Source organism: Coturnix japonica, chromosome 4 (genome assembly GCF_054131305.1).
Source record: "Coturnix japonica strain WE chromosome 4, WE-NBRP24, whole genome shotgun sequence".
NCBI lineage: Eukaryota > Metazoa > Chordata > Aves > Galliformes > Phasianidae > Coturnix > Coturnix japonica.
The window spans coordinates 78,609,135-78,625,788 of NC_140666.1; the positions used below are offsets into that span (position 1 = coordinate 78,609,135).

At 37.4% G+C, this 16,654-nt stretch overlaps 1 protein-coding gene across 5 annotated transcripts in view; it reads left to right on the forward strand.

The window, feature by feature from the left end:
* The window catches only part of RAB28 (RAB28, member RAS oncogene family), a 58,131-nt gene that overhangs the window by 11,860 nt on the left and 29,617 nt on the right, over positions 1 to 16,654 (forward strand). For 4 of the 5 annotated variants that reach the window (XM_015862914.3, XM_085545734.1, XM_015862911.3 and 1 more), the window contains one exon: positions 6,842 to 6,971. In XM_015862914.3, coding sequence (XP_015718400.1) covers positions 6,842 to 6,971 — 130 coding nt within the window. Of the gene's footprint in view, positions 1 to 6,841; positions 6,972 to 7,236; positions 7,284 to 16,654 lie in introns of those variants that run through there. The other variant, XM_085545735.1, reaches the window with a different exon arrangement.

Consider the following 16,654-nt stretch of genomic DNA (forward strand, 5'->3'; position numbering starts at 1 on the left):
AAAAAGATCTAAATGTTTTCAGCTGTTGCATCTGTTCTATAGTTGTTTTTTCTTTTCTTATTTCTCTAATAAAAAAAATTTGCTGCCTGTGAAAGATACACCAAGCAACAGACTTCCATGACAGGCAGAATTTGATTAATCACAAATTGATGCCATATGCCCCAAGTAAACTCAGTGAAAGAAATAAAAGGCAATTAACCTTTTTCCTATATTGAGTTTGGTGATAAACCTTAGGAGTTCCTTATGAATGATGGTACATCATAAAGTTAATAATGTCAGTGCCCCAAAGTAGGTGAAAAAGTTATCAGTAAGTTTAAGGGCACAGTAATATGTTTTTTAAATCATTCATTAACAACAAAAATAAAAACCTGCATTCAATCTCTTTTTGTTTCTCCCACATCTCTTCATTGTAAGCCTATTTTTCTTCCCCAAGTCAACTTCTTTATTAGATTTCTTACCATTTGAGCTGATTTTCAACATGCTTTTCTATTAGCTTTGTAACAGCATCTTTTGAAGACAGATAAAACTATATTTATTTTCATATATGTGCAAAACACCAAGAGTAATTCTGAAAAGCAGCACTTTCAGCTTTCAGGCAGAAGCTTATTTAATATTGAGCATCTGTATCTTTGTAAAAGGAGAAAGGGAAAGATGAAGTAGAGTAAGTAGGAGTATTTAGAAGGAAAAACATTCTGTAAATAGACAGCAGAGCAGCAAGAAATGAACTGGGAGGAGCTAGCATGGAATTAGACCCAACCAGCTCGATTGCCTTCTATGGCACTTTGCAGAGAGGGGAGCAGCAGATGTCATTTACCTTGACTTCAGCAAAATCTTTATTATTAATACCAGGAGAAATTACATTAATAAAATAATAATAATAATAAAAAAATAAAAAACAACAACCAAAAACACAACACCAATAGAGGTTGAATGGACAGATCACACGGTGACTGGTGAAGTGTACAGAAAGCTGGAAGTTTTCCATAGCTTGATGCCTTTCTGGTGTCTGCTTATAAATTGATTTCCTTAGGGGTTGATACTATTTAATGTCTTTTATTAATCCTGTGAACAATGGAACAAAACATTGTTTGCAAGTTTGTGAGCGATGCCAGACTGGGGAGGAAGGGTCAATGTGCTGTAGGTGAGAGCTGATCCTGAGAGAGACCATGATATATAGTAGGAATGGGTCTGCAGAAACGTGGTTCAGAGAAGGCAAAGTTCTTCACCCAGGACAGAATAACCTTGTGCAGCAGTATTGGCTGGGAATCAACTGAAGGGTGACCAGCGAAGAGCCGCCGAAGCTGTTTAATGGATCGGAGCATCTCGCATGTGAGGAAAGGTTGAGAGAGCTGGGACTGTTCAGTCTGGAGAAGAAAAGGCTTGCCAACGTAAAGAAGGTTAAGAAGGCATAGCCAGACTCCTTTTATTGGTGCCCAGTGATAGGCAGTGGTCACAAACTGAAGCACAGTACCGAACATTGAGGAATGCTATTTGTACTATGACATTAACCAAGATCTGACTCAGGCTGCTCAAAACAGATTGTGGAGTCTCCCTCTGTGGAGATGCTCGAAAGTCATCTGGACATAGTCCTGCACAGGTGCTGTAGTATTGGACTAGATGAGCTGCAGATGTTCTCTCCATCCTCAGTCATTCAGTGAGAAGTCTTAGGAGGTGGAGTTCTTGGGTGGGGAGAGGTTGAGGGGATGCAAGTCAAACAAAGGGATTATCCTGTTCTCTGATATTTTTGTGACTACATTGGAACACTGTGTTCAGTTTTGGATTCCCCTGTACAAGAAAACTCTTTAAATATTGGAGAAATTCTGGCAAAGGCTTCTATAAAAGAAGCATGTATACCTATGATGTGTTATACCTGGTCAGCTTTTGTGGTGCGACTGGGATTTTCAACATCTTGATTTTGAAATGCAAACGGTGTACATAAACATAATGCAGACAGTTTGGTTGTGCTCTGGAAATTGTGTTCATCTGCATGTATTTTGCAAGTCTGAATCATTCCAACTTAAAAGTATGTGCGTAGAACAGCATGTGATGTGCCTCCAGTGTGCATCATGCTTTGGTACAGGTAGCTGTAGCATGATTAACGTTGCTCGTCTGGATGATGAGACTCAGAAATCACAAGTGGCTGAGTTCTTGGTTTTCTGCTCAGCAATTCAACTGTGTGGTAGACCTGCCTAAAAAATAGACTATCTGTAGGTGGAAGTTCTGAGAATCTGAAACAGTTGAAATCATTCACGTCACCTCAGTTGAAACATGATCAGGACAGCAGGGGGAGTATGCAGGGGATCCAGGTGTACTTTTTTAGAAGTCACTGGAAGTTTTCTGATTAGAACCGAGTCAGTTTTACGGGATAGATTGTATAGTTAAGTCATGGTTCCATTTTTGATGGAGGTCCCTCATCTCCTTGTCATCTTTAAAAGTAAGAATAGCAGATGAGCAGCTACTTAATTTTCTTGCATGGTTGTAGTCGGAGAAACTGCAATTCACTTGCTGTCCTAAAACACTTGTTTTTTTGCTTTTATTTATTTTTTTTCCTCCCCATGGATCTAAACCAATACTGTTTCTGCATCCTATCGTGGTAGTTGAATTTCACTGTTGAACCAGTGGAGTTCTACAAGCTGGAGAGAAGTCTTTGATCTTTATAAGTGAAAGTTGCTAAGGAATGACTTTTTGTCAGCACAAATTAAAGCACGTTTATCTCATAATTGAGAGGCTAAGAGAGGTCAGTCAGTTACCACAGCTGAGCTGATGAACAGTCCTATTTCACGTGACTGAGTTGCTGCAATGTAATGTATTTAAGTACACATATCCTCAATATCACTTAAGGCAACAGTGGTTAATTATGAGTACATTGTAAACCTATTTTTTTTTTTTTTTTTGTCCTGTAAAAATAGTATTTCTGCAGATTTGCAAGGTATTACTACTCAGCAAAAATTCAGTTTTACTCCAGGGGAGAACACTAAAAATTTGCTCTAATGTTTCATAAGAATTTAAAAAAAATCATACTGAAGTCTATTGTAGAAGTAGGGTGGCTGGGGAGAAGCCTGAAGTGCAAAGCAATTTTTGTAGTTATTGTTTTCAGTTGCTTTCTTTTATTGTGACAAATTCTGACATGAACTTGACATCTTTTAAGTGTCGATTGTCTGGTATGAATTTATTGACTAGTTGAATATTGTTACAGTACTTCTGTAATGGCAGTTCTCTTGTATAATAGTACTGTTGCTGTATGTGTGGTAAATATCTCAGAAATGTTCCCATCTCTAAGCTGTAATTGCTGTTCCTATCCATATATCCAGTTTAAAGTATCCTTACGAGAGCTGGCATGTGCTTCCTCATAAACTGGTTTGTTAACAGAAGAAAGAGTACAGCACACTCTGCCTTACCTAGAGACCAAGGAATCATTTCTGCAATATTCTCAGTTTCCAGTGGCTTATTTTTAAAATATATCTTATAATTCTGAGATAGAAAGTACTCATGTATTGCACTCATATAAGCAAAATGCCTCCATTATTAGGCTGCAATTGTGTAAGCAGGTTCTATTTGCTCCGTTGCTTCAGATGAGACAATTTAACATGCTGTTCATATGGATGACAATATGCCATGTTTTGATGACAATATGCCTTTTTCATGGCAGAGGACATGCTACTTTTTTGTGTTATTAAAGAAAATGCCAGTGTTAATTTTCCACCTCAATTCCTCACGTACAATAGGGAAATAGTAGATTTTACAGTATATAGAGTACGGAACGAGTAGATAGTGTGAGCTTGTGGAAAATATATTTCTTTTGTGAAAGCAATGATGGAGTTTCTATCTTCAGTTAAAAGAAAAAATGAGAAATTTTAGCTGTGGCATTATGCCTGGTCCTTATTCGCAACATATTAAGCTGCTTAGAGAGTGCTTTTGTGGCAGAATTCTAGGCAGGAAGTATTCTTTATGACTTGGATGGTGTGCTGAGTTTTTCTCAGAGTCTGAGATGTTGTATTTGCCAAGTATAACAAGTACTGACAAGGTTCAAAAAAGAGAATGGTTGAGAAATGAAAGTGCTTTCATGGCAGTGGTTTATTTCATGGAGAAGGGGGCAAAAAGGAAGTCAGGTGAGCTCTAGTTCCAAACTTCATTCAGCAATGTCTTTCATGGTAAATCCTCCATGAATGCTCTTTCTTCTGATCGTACAGGGTGAGAGCATCTGTAGTAGTGTAGCATTTTGTGAAGAATTAGTAGAAACAGAGTTAGTCAACATTAAATGCTTAATTCTTCAGCACTGAAGACACTGCTGACTTGACTCCTGTTGCAAGAAGTGTGCTGTGTTCACTTATTTGCAGAGAAAGGGGATGGGGACTAAAGGGATCTCAGTAGGATCTGTTGCCCTCCTCTGAAGCCATGCCTGCATGAAAGCAGCTTTTCCTTTAACTAGTCAGAAGCTCTCATTCAAACTTACAGCCATTGTTTCAGGTTCCTACTGCGAAGAACCTATCTCTATTACCTCAGTAGCCTCCTCATGGATATGGGAAATCTGCACAGATGTTTCTTCTTCATGTTGAAACAAGTCTGGTTCCTTCAGCTTTTTATCACAGGACAAGTGCTCCAGCCTCTGGTTGTCCTGGTGGACCTCTGCTGAAATTACTGTGGTATATTGGTATCTTGTGGGGCCTAAAACTGGATGTGATCTGACAAATACTGGTTATGATTAGAACTCTTGCAGCCCTTCAGTACCTCATTGCAGCCTTTCAGTACCTGAAGGGAACCTATATCCAGGAGGGGATTAAACTCTTCAAAAGGACTGAAAATGCCAGGACAAGGGGAAATGGATTTAAGTTGAAGGAGGGTAGATTTAGGTTGGATGTTAGGGGGAAGTTCTTTACTAGGAGAGTGGTGAAGTCCTGGAACAGGCTGCCCAGGGAGGTTGTGGATGCCCTGTTCTTGGAGGTGTTCAAGGCCGGGTTTGATGGGGCGCTGGGCAACCTGATCTAGTAAATGTGGAAGTTTTTGGCAGGGGGGTTGGAACTTCATGATCCTTGAGGTCCCTTCCAACCCAGGTCATTCTGTGATTCTGTGTGATTCTGTGATTCTCTTGCTCACATGGCTGTGCTCCTGCTAATGCAGCTCAGAATCCTGCTTGCTATCCTTTCTGCCAGGGATCATCGCTGACTGATTTGGCTTGCTGTTTACCAAGACCTGACGGTCATTTTCAGTTCAGCTCTCCAGTCAGTTCCCAGCCTGTGTTATCTATTGCTCCTCAGCTATGGGGCTTTGCTCCTTGCTAAATGTTGAATGTTCTTGTTTGCCCATTCCTTGAACTTGCCTACGTATGGAATGGTAGCCAGGCCCTTAAGAGTATCAGCTTAATCCTCCCAGTTCAAGCGTCATCTGCAAACTGTGTATGAACACATGAAAAAGGACTCATGCAATCTTCTCTTGAACCTTTTACCCTCATTGTGATGCTCGTTATCCATGAGTCTAATGTTTGTTAAAGCATTCTAGGTTTTAAAAATTTTCTGATGTAAGGATTTCTAAGCTTTTGGTGCTGTTATTTATCTTCTAACCTACCCTTTTCTTGACATTGTGTCCAAAGCTGGATGCAGTACTTCACCTGGAATGTTTCATGCCAATATGATAATTGTTTTTGTGACTACAAAATAAGATTCAACCATGATCTACTGTAACTCCTTGATCCTTTTCTGTAGAATCTGTTAGAAAGCCAGGTGTTTCCTATCCTTGTGCTGTTGATTATTGCTTCTTTTGAACTTGTCATGGTACTTATTGAACTGCATCCTATTATTTTTAGACTGTTTCTCATCTTATAATCTAAACTTACTCAAATACTACTACAGTCTTTGCTAGTTTGTTGTATCCTTTGAAATTAATGCTTGCACTGTATTTTGTCATCTTGCGTACTACTAATGAAACAGTTCAGCAAAGCCTGAGCCTGGACAAACCTCAGAAAAGCTTTTCTTGGAAAATCTTTTCTGTTGACAGTGAACCATTGAACCAACTAGTTTTGTGTGGTTTTTTTTTTCTTTTTTTTTCTTTTTAAGAATATTGATGAATATTTAATGTAAGGGACAGTGTGCGGTTGCAGGGATATTTTCCAGATGTGAGCTCTACAAGCACAATAGAATTGAATTCTAACATAATTCCTTATGAACAAGATACTCAACAATGCTTATTTGGAGTATTTATTACTTGCAGCCTCTGAAATACGTGAAGCACCCTCTTCTTCTTGACTTCTGACTATGTTTTTAGCATTTCTTTGAAAGGCAAAAAGACTGCCAGTACTGCATCTTGCTTGTCTACTACAGCAGTTAAGGGAGGCATGTGGCCTTTCTTTCCAAAGGAGAGTGGAGTTGCAGTAAGTTGGGCAGTATGTAGGAATATGTAATTGAGCACATTTTCTGTTTTGTTTTGTTTTTCCAAGGAGGGGAGAGTTAAGCTACAGTTAAGATTTGCAGAAATAAGTCTATGTCCAGTGTGATTTTTACCATGCTATATGATTCTATGATTTGTAAGAAATACCTTTTTTATTTTTCATATTGCACATGCTTTTTGGCATATTTCCAGTATAACTAATTGTGCATCTTCCTGAATTGCCATTTTACTCTGCTTTTGTAGATCAGCTAGTGTTTGAATTTGGATCACTTGTAATGCAGGAGAAATACTGTAACAACATGTTTATTATATCAGCTTGTACTGACTCTTGTTTAATTCCTTACAAGATAAAATGTGATTAATTTTAAATGACCTATTTTACTATAATAATAAATTAGACTTTACCATGTTAAAAATATTTTTACAACTTGTAACGTTTTAAATGTATTTTTTTCTTCAGGGTATTCTTTTGGTGTATGATATTACCAACTGCCAGAGCTTTGAAAATTTAGAGGACTGGTATAATGCAGTTAAAAAAGTGACTGAAGAATCAGAAATGCAGCCACTTGTGGCCTTGGTTGGAAATAAAAGTAAGTTATTTGTATTTAAATATTAATTGGAACACTCTGGATATTGCTTTCCAGTGAAGAAGAGTCACAGGGCATATATCACTAGTAAATTGAAACATGTACTGTCTTGTGCAATATTATGTACATACGGCATATTTGGGTGCACCTCAAGGTTCTGGGTGGTTAGGTTGAGGGACTTGTTGCAATCTCTCTGCCTGTGTTTTCTTTTCTTGGAGAGCAGCATGCAGGAGTGGAGAGATCTCTCATCCATGTTTGAATTTGATAGGGCTTCAGGATATAATCATGGCATACTTCTAGAATGGAGAGCTGGGAAGCATTCCTGGATCTGACAACAGGTATATTTCACGATTCTGTATATCAAGAGACTGGTAAATTAAGAGCTGGTATCTATTACTTAAAGTAAGCACGCTGGGCATGATGTTTATGAGTCGTGTATTATACTTCTTTTTTAATGCTATTTCTGATTTTGCACAAGGTTACTTGTTACCTGTTGTTCTTTGGGATTATTATTAACTTCTTTTTCATTATATAAGTAAGATATAATGTTCTTCTGCCCAACAAAGTATACCACTTTATGCAGTCATCACCCATTTAGTTCCCCAGATAGATTTTTATCCAAATTCCTTCATTTCCAGTTAAGAAATCTAGAAACATCCTTATTAGCGTATCTGAGGTTTGGATCCTCACTCTTACTGCTTTTTCTAATAAAGATGAGAGCAGTATAAAGTAGCTGCAGAAATAAAGTGGTGAAGGCAGACTGGGGAAGGAGTTTTCAATTTCAGAAAACAGCAGGAGGAACACTGTACTTGCTACCTTCTTTCCTTTCCAATATAAATTGTATATAAGGAAAGAAAGCAAAGTATTGCTTTCTTGTGATCCTAAGGATGCTTCTTGTTGCACACATGAGCTCCTAGGTGTCGCTCAAAAGAAGGCATGTGGGAGATGCATTTTACAGAAGTCATTACTTTGCTTTAATTCTATTTCAGTATGATTAAAAAAAAAAAAGTTTTAGAAGTGTATTGCTTTTATGACATTGATAATAGAAGAATGTCTATGAAGGTTTTCACTTCAATACTTTAATTGTCTGTGAGAGGTTATTGTCAGGCACTGCATGGGTAGGGAAAGAGACTAAATATTACACAAGCATAATATTGATTCTTGCATATTACAAAAGGTTGAAGCTACCAGGGAAGTTTTACCAACCTCTACTATGTGCAGGGACCCCATTTACTAGATCAGGTTGCCCAGAGCTGAATTCATTCCAGCCTTGAACGCTTCCAGGAATTATGTGTATGAATCTTCTCTGTGCAGCCTGTTCCAGTGCCTCACCACTGTAAGTTAGGAATTTATTCCAAATATCTAAATCCACATGCTTGTAGATGAAGTCCATTGTCCTACCAGTACGTTCCTGCACAGAGAATCCCTTTCCAGCTTTCCCGCAGGCCCCCTGTAGGTATTGGAAAATTATAGTGAGGTTACCCTGGAGCCTTCTCTTCTCCAGGCTGAACAACTGCAGCTCTGTCAGCTTGATGGGAGAGGTGCTCCAGCCTTCTGACAACCTTTATAGCTTTCCTCTGGACTTGCTCTATCAGTTCTGTGCCCTTCTGATGTTAAGGATTCCAGACTTAGATGTAATACAGGATATAGTTGCCCTTCTGGAATGCAAGATCTCTCTGCTGACTCATGTTGAGCTTGTCATCCACCAATGCTCTCAGTCCATTCTCTGCTTAACCTCTGTTTCTGCCTGGAGTTGCCTTGGCCTGGGTGCAGGACCTGGTACTTGTTGAAATTCATGTGGTTCACCCACACCCACCTCTTGAGTCAGTTAAGGTCCCTATGGATGGCATTCCTTCCCTACAGCATATTGACCACATCACAAGACTTGGTGTCATCTGCACACCTGCTGAGAGTGAGCTCAATCCCATCCATTTTGCCAACAAAGAAGCTAAATAGTGCCCCTAAGAAGCACCACTTATCACAAGTCTCCATCTGGATTTCAAACTGTTGACTGCAATTCTTTGAGTGTGCGCATCCACCCAGTTCCTTATCTACTGACTGGTCTGTTCCTCAAATGCATGTACATCTGAGGGCACAGATGTCCTGTAGAACAGTGTCAAATGATTTGAATAAGTCCAGATGTCAGTTGCTCTTTCCTATCTGCCCTGTTGTAACCCAATTATAGAAGGCCACCAAATTTGTCAGATGTTATTTGACCTATTATTAGTTTCAGCTGGGTCAGAATTGTTTTCTTTAGAGTGTCTGGTATGATGCTACATTTTGATTCTAGGAGAACAACTATGTTGTAACACACCGATGTTTATAGTTGCTGCGCTGAGCAATGTTATACAGAGTCGAGGCCATTCTTAGTAAGGTGCCCAAGGAGCATTCATCAGTCACATCCAGTTTCCAGGAGGATCTGCTCTGTGATCTTCCTAGGCATGGAGTTGAATCTGACTTGCGTGTGGTTCACTGGGTCTTCCTTTTTTTCCTTTTTCCCCCTTTTTATGGATGGGGGTTATTTCTAACAATCAGGATTAAATTGATAAATTGAATGATTGAAAATAACTGCATGGTATTTGAAATGTTGGGCCAGCATTTAGATAGCTTCCAGATTTTTTATGTAGGTGAAACCATCCCAGTGTTACCTTCCCAGTGTCATATAGAAAACTGTTTACTAATTCTATCAGATAACATAGTTTCCTTGGATAATCTTGTTACTGAAAGCAGGTTACTTCAAGTACAGCAGTTTATAAGGCTATAAGCCTTAATGATTTGTTTGTTACAGTAATTTGTAATCACTCTTAAATTTCTTTGGAGTTTCTTCATATTACACCACAGAAAATGTTCGACTGTGATTTGAATGCATCAGTGCTAGTTTTGACTTTTCCATTTTACTGTCTACTGCATTAGATTAAAAGAATGAATACAGTAAGCTACTTTATGCCCATTGAAAGCATAATAATTAACCTCAGTGATTGGAAAATCCTGCTGTAATAGTAAGCAATTAAGATTTTCTTATGGAACACTAGGAAAATAATTTTTACATATGAAGCTCTATTTGGTCTGCAATCTCTCATCCATCAGAACCTTAATTGAAAATAATAGAATAATGTGAATTGAGATCTGAATTCCAGATCTCCAATCCTCCTTACCTAGCCCTTTTTTTTTTTCTTCCATACTAGCTAAAATGAAGGACTGTCATTGCCCAGTTCTGAAAACGAGCTTCAGAGATACAGTTCTCCTTTGTGAAAGCAGTACTTTCTTAAGGTGACTATCTTCCTCCTGGGCGCTTTTTTTTTTTTTTTTAAAAAAAATAATATATATATACATATATAAAAATTTCACTCCTTCCCTTGTTTTTTCATCTGCAGTTTCTATCAGGGACAGTAGAAAGCTGATTTCAGTCAGATCTTATGAAAGCTGAATCTTGCCCAGATCTGCTTTGTTCAGCTATCTCTGGTTGGCAGTTAATCCTCTACCTTCTAATCCTATATTGTCTGGTAAATGACAAATATAATTATAAATTTTAATGTCAAATTTCTTTTTTGTATTAATTATAAATCATAAGATCGTGATCCCAAATTTTGCAGTTGCTGTGGAATCTTAAATGTTACTTTCTTCGTAATTTCATTTTATTTTTATTTGATATGAAGTATATTTAAGCTGTTCTTATATCTGTGTTGCTATATCCTGCTTAATTTGTACTTGAGATAAAGGTCTGAGCCTCACTGTAAAGATTAATTAATGCTTTTGAGCTTTGATGCAGTAACTTCTAAGATATGTTGTTATAAAATACTTTGATTTACATTGTATGTTACAAATTAATCTATGGTTATTGAGTGAATAGAGTGTATTTTTTGCTCTTTGCTTACAAGTAGTATTAATTTAAAGTTCAGTAATTCACAGTGGATCTTCTGGTCATTAGTGTGAAGTAGAGAGGTTTCATGGTGTTACGTATGACTGATGCATTTCTTTCCTGTCTACCTTGACTACTACTTTATATATTTCCCTGTGCACTAATCTATGAGCAGACTCCTCAAGTGTCCTACCAACATTTTCAGTGGATATATTGTAAACAAAAATTAACCCAGGTTGCATGGGAGCTACACTCACTTTGATTTATAGTTACCTAGATGGTCTTAGGTTATCTGTAGCTTATGTAGGGGCTAGGAATTATCAGGTACCAGTGTATAGTGGATGGATGAATGATTTCTATCCCTAGAGATATTAACCAGATCCACTCCTCAATAAAGACTAATAACTCAGATTTTTAAACAGTCTTCATGACAGATGAGGGCACAGAGGAGAATGCATCAACACTAATTAAGAATGTTGACCGTTTGTTCGTCTTAGCCATGATTAATTGATCTTGGAGTGGTATCTCTGAACAGGAAGTGATATGTTGTTACATTGTGAAGTTTAAAGGTTATGCTTTAGTGTACCCTTTAACTTGCATTTACATACAATGTAAAATCTTTTTACCTATCTTATCTGAATTCGGAAGGAAACGTTCTTCATCCCTGATACCTGCAGTGTTTAGTATGCTGTACTAATGAGAACGTGATATGTAACAGGACATACCCAGTCTGGGTTTGGACTCATTTACTGCCTCAGCCACTTAGTCTCTCCATTTGTACTCAGGACATTTCTTCATTAATACTTTTTATGAAACTCTAGCATATTAATGTTTAGAATTACACGTTCACTCTCATTCCTTCCAAGCTCCCTCATCTACTTTCTGTTCTTGTTTTCTGTGGGCTTGCACTTGTTAGATTCTTCACCTTTAATTAAGACAAGTGTTGAACAGCAAATGCGAGGACCCGTGTTCTTCAGAATCTTTTACCTGATTAAACTGAAGTTTCTGTATGCCTGACAGCAGGTCCCGCACATACTCATGGGATTGGAGGGTAAACTACTTACATGTAGAAATTCCCTTAAAATGAAAACCTTGTCCTGTGCTACGGTCAATTTACCAACTCATTTGAATAAATGTAGAATGCTACCCTGTTTTAAAATATGTATAGAATGTTTGTCTTGACGAACTTGTAAGATTAATAGAAAATTGCAGTCATATATTTCATTTTTTTTCAGTGGTCAGTTAATTTTTATGAAATTGTCAGTTAGCTTTTATAAAATTATTTTTATCTAGAAACTTTAATAAGTGGAGAAATTACAGGTGGGAATGATTATTATTATTTTTTTCATCGTAATGTTATATTTCTAACACAGTGTCTGAGTGTGTTAGGTATTACTTTAAGGATGGGAGCAATCCAGAAACATGCAAGATTTTGAGCAATAAAATTATGTCACTGAGAAAGCATCTGTCTTGGGAGATTCTAATCATAAACCATGCTTGACATCATAGTAGTGGAGCTGGCTGCCGTCAGCCCAAAGTAGTCTTTTGCTGTTCTACTGCCATGTGGACAAATGTAGTAAATTATGATACATATGCTATAGGTGTGGTTCTTCTTAGAAAGTTACCAAGCTCACAGAAAATCATATAGAAAAAAGAAAAGGAGTGTGTGTGCAGAATGTTTATTGCTGTTCCTTAGTACTTAGATATGGGAGATGTCGCGAGGAACTGGATGTATGTACTGCATTCGGGCTCAGATCTGTTGTAATGTCTGTTGCATCTGGTCACAAATCAGCCCATGTTTTAATTGTACCGTTCTTTCAGAATCCTTCACAAAGTCATCACTTAGATGGGAAGTCATGTGAATACAGCAGCTGCTAAGCCAGTTGGATAAAACAAGGCTGTTGCTGCTGGGGCATCTGTATGTGACTTTGATGGTGGCTCTTTAGGGATGGATGTACATAGACAAAAAAAGGAGAGTAAAAAGGAGAAATATGTTCTGTTGTGCTGTCAAAAGACAGTTAATGATCGTTGTCATCTTCTACCCTGCTTGTCTTTCTGATGTTCAGCAGATAGGGTTGGCCAGTAGGGAACATGCTCAGTTTTCTGCTATAGTGTGGCATGAGACTGAATGACATGTACATTTTACTCATAAAGATATTTTGCTCTTATACCAGTTGTCCAAATCTGAGATATGTATGGTTAAGCAGAGTGCTGATGAAACAGGTGTACAAAGCTCAGCAAGTTTGTACTCACTTAAACCAGAGCAGATTAGATATTGTGTGAACTGCCTGCTGGAAATAACAATTTTAACGTTCTAGTTGTGTGGTATCGCAATGGGAAAGTGGTGGTTGTTATGAACTAGTCCAGTTAGTACTCTGTTCTTATGCTATGCTTTCTTACTTCACTGAGTGTGGAGAACGTGGTTTCCTGTCTATCCCATACTGAATCTTGAATCTGCTCTTCCCTTCTTTTTAAAATAAAATATATATACTTACATATTATATTACATACATGTATGTATACATACATACATACATACACACATATGTATATGTACATGTATACATGTATGCATATATATGTAAGTATATATTTGCTTGCATAATTTTTTGTGTGCTAAGACCAGTTTCAAAGACCTGGTAGATTGTTATTAGTGTGATTGGAACTCAAATGCTGGTATGATAGAAGTACCAGTAAATAGTATGTTCTCATTCACTAACAGTTGTGCTTAAATTCAGAAAAATCTTTAAAGATGTCATTGAAAATGGAAATAGAAATAAACTGTTTAAATATAGAGGTTAGAACAGTATATGTGTCCTATTTTTATAATAATACACAAACGAAATGCTGAGAGATCTCTTGCTGTTTCCATGGATCTTGTCCGCAGTTTATTTAGTGATGTAGACACACATCTAATAAAAAAGATGCTGCATAAACCATAGTCCAGGCTGAATGTGCTTCTGTTTTTGGTTTAGGTAGAAATGTTTTTTCTGGCTGCGTCCTTCATACTTAGGTCTTCTTACAACAAATGGAAAGCCCTTAATTGTACCTAGGGGAATAGTTAATCTACAGTGGACATATGGTGGACAAAAGCTGAGTCTAGTAAATGAAAAAAATTATAAACAGAAAATGTGTGAATGTCTGCACAGTCTGAGAGTCGTGGGAGATATTGTGCTGCTGGATTATAGCTTATTTTAAGTTAGTTTGCTATTCTTTTTATTGTTATGTAAATGGAAATCAGTGCACCATAAAATACATGGTTTTGAACCATTCAATATCTGTTTTACTGGACTGAAAAAGAATCAGAAACAAAAACCAACTCAAAACCACACACACACAAATAAAATCCCCAACTAACCTGTTTTGAAGCCAGGACAGAATTTCTGTTCTTTGCAAGTGTTCCATCTCTGCCTTTGCCATGTGATATAAGTGCAGTTTGATTTCACTTATGGACTGAAGCTCTCTGAAATTTTTAAAAGTTATAACTTCTGATTGGGGGCAGTTAATCAGTGTTAACCCTGAACAGCTCTTGGGCTTTATGGATTCCAGCATTATATGTGGTTGCACTGCTCCAGCAAAAGGTTAAGTATTAATGGAAAATGTTCACAGCTCTTTTACTTAAAGAAAACATGTTACTTGTAAGTTTTCTTTTGATTTTACTTTTACAGTTACATTGAATGTCTTCATTCATTTAGCCATCCATAAAGCAAATATTGTTGCACATGCAGTGGATAATAAGTCTTTTTAGGACTACTTGTGTGGTATGTCACAGATCATTAACTGCAAGTAACCACCTGACTTAAGGGAAGTCTGGAAGCATCATTACAGTGAAATAAGCTTTTATTTCTGTATCACTGCAGCACATTGATTTGTAGGAATGTCTCCATTAGCTACCGTGGAAATATATTCTCATATATTATTATTAAAGGAAGTCGATGATAGAGGATAACCAATGTTCAAGTGTGAATAGGGCGTTAGTGCTCGGATTTTGGACAAAGCAGGGAAAAGAGACAAGTGCTATTGTGGTATTATTTTCTATTTAAAACAGATGAAACTTACCTTTTTTCAACTGCTTCACAGTTTTAGAGTCAGTAAAATGTAGCAACAGTTGTACGGTGTTTATGTGTGTGCTGCAACTTCAACTGAAATGTATGCAGTAACTGAATATATTTACTACTCTGTACAAGCAGAAAATGTGGAAGTTTCTTCCAAACCAGCAGGGAAAACATAAACTTTTTCTTCTTAGTCCAATGAATTATAAAAATATAATTAAAAAGAAATTTTTTTTTCATCCCAAATAACCAATAATTGGTTCCAATCAGGTCAGAAGGTGAAGGGTAGGCTATGCTATGAAGGAGGGTTCTTATAACAGATTTATTAATAAGATTAATACCAGTTTGTCATATATGAAAGATCGCAGGTCTGAACCAATGTCCTGAAACTACTTTAGATAAGTTGAAGTTCTCACAGACTTTAAGATAATGCTGCAGGAGCTTCTTGCTGTGTTGCTCTTCTGCAAAATAATTTGCTGTCAGATCCAATCTTATTCAGGTTAGTATTTCTAATGCTTATGTTTTTGACAGTGTAAAATGAGCCGGATCACATTTTCTACATTCTTCTGCATTTCTCAGTGTGGGGAATCTGAAGATAAAAAATTGCAGTTGGTTATACAGATGTAAACTTCAGAGCAATTCTAGTGACTTCCTGTGAGCTGCTCCAAGTTTACTCTGATGTTTTCATTACTAGCCCATAGACAGTAATACTGTTTTGGATTACTCTTTTTCTTTCCTTGCGGATACCACATGGTCTATCTCTTGCATCCAATATTGTCCAGTAGGTTTACTTTTGCAATAATACTGTATTAGTATGTGCTGATAGAATTCATATTTTGAAATATGTTTTTCACACATGTGTAGGTTGCTCTGAAAGTAATACCTCCTTTTTATTTCAATGGGAACTACAACATATACAAAGAACACAGCACCACTATTTGATAGACCAAATTCTCAGCTACAGATTGTTCAGCGTGGTTACCACCATTAGCTCTGCATTTTATTCAGTGATGAACAGGAACCTGCATGCTGCTCTCATAACAATCTGTATCAGCAGAGGTGACCACTATTGCCAGTGGAACCCACCATCTTACTGCATTCACATCCAGTGCTTGGTCTCCATAAACATTCAGCAAGTGTTGATGAATGTCATTGGGTACTATATCTTCTGCATGGAGAAATTCAATGCAATGTCTTTCCTTCATCTGCACTTCCATTTCAGACACCATTTTGTCAGGCTGCCCCCCTGCTACCACCAGTCACACAGGAACAAAATGTAATGGAATATTGTCAAGAGGTTCAACCTCTACTGCCATACCACCAAGATCCAAAGAGAGCAGGGCACAGGAGTTGTTGGTCTGTCTGTTAAGTTGATCATTTCTAAGGTTTTATGTTCTTCTGTTCACGTATAAAATTGTCAATATATAAAGGCTGGTTTGGTTTTATGTTGGTTTGTCTTTCGTTCTCCTTTTACATCTTCCATGAATGATGTATCACAACAAAAAAGAAAAATCTACTTTGTCTGTCTGATTCTACACTTGTTCAATGATAGAGCGTTACTGGAGTTTTCAGTTTTGATCCATCAGTCATTTCAAAGAATACTGTTGTGGTACTTTACTGTGGTACTGTTCTTTAAAAGCAGTATTCACTTGTCGTGCTGTGAAGACAGAGATTTTCTAGAAAAGACTGCATCAGGAGTTGTAAAGAATGCAGTGGGAGTTCAAGGTGTGGAAAAGTTTTCTGTTTTCCTAGAACTTATTTATCGCGTTCTTTAC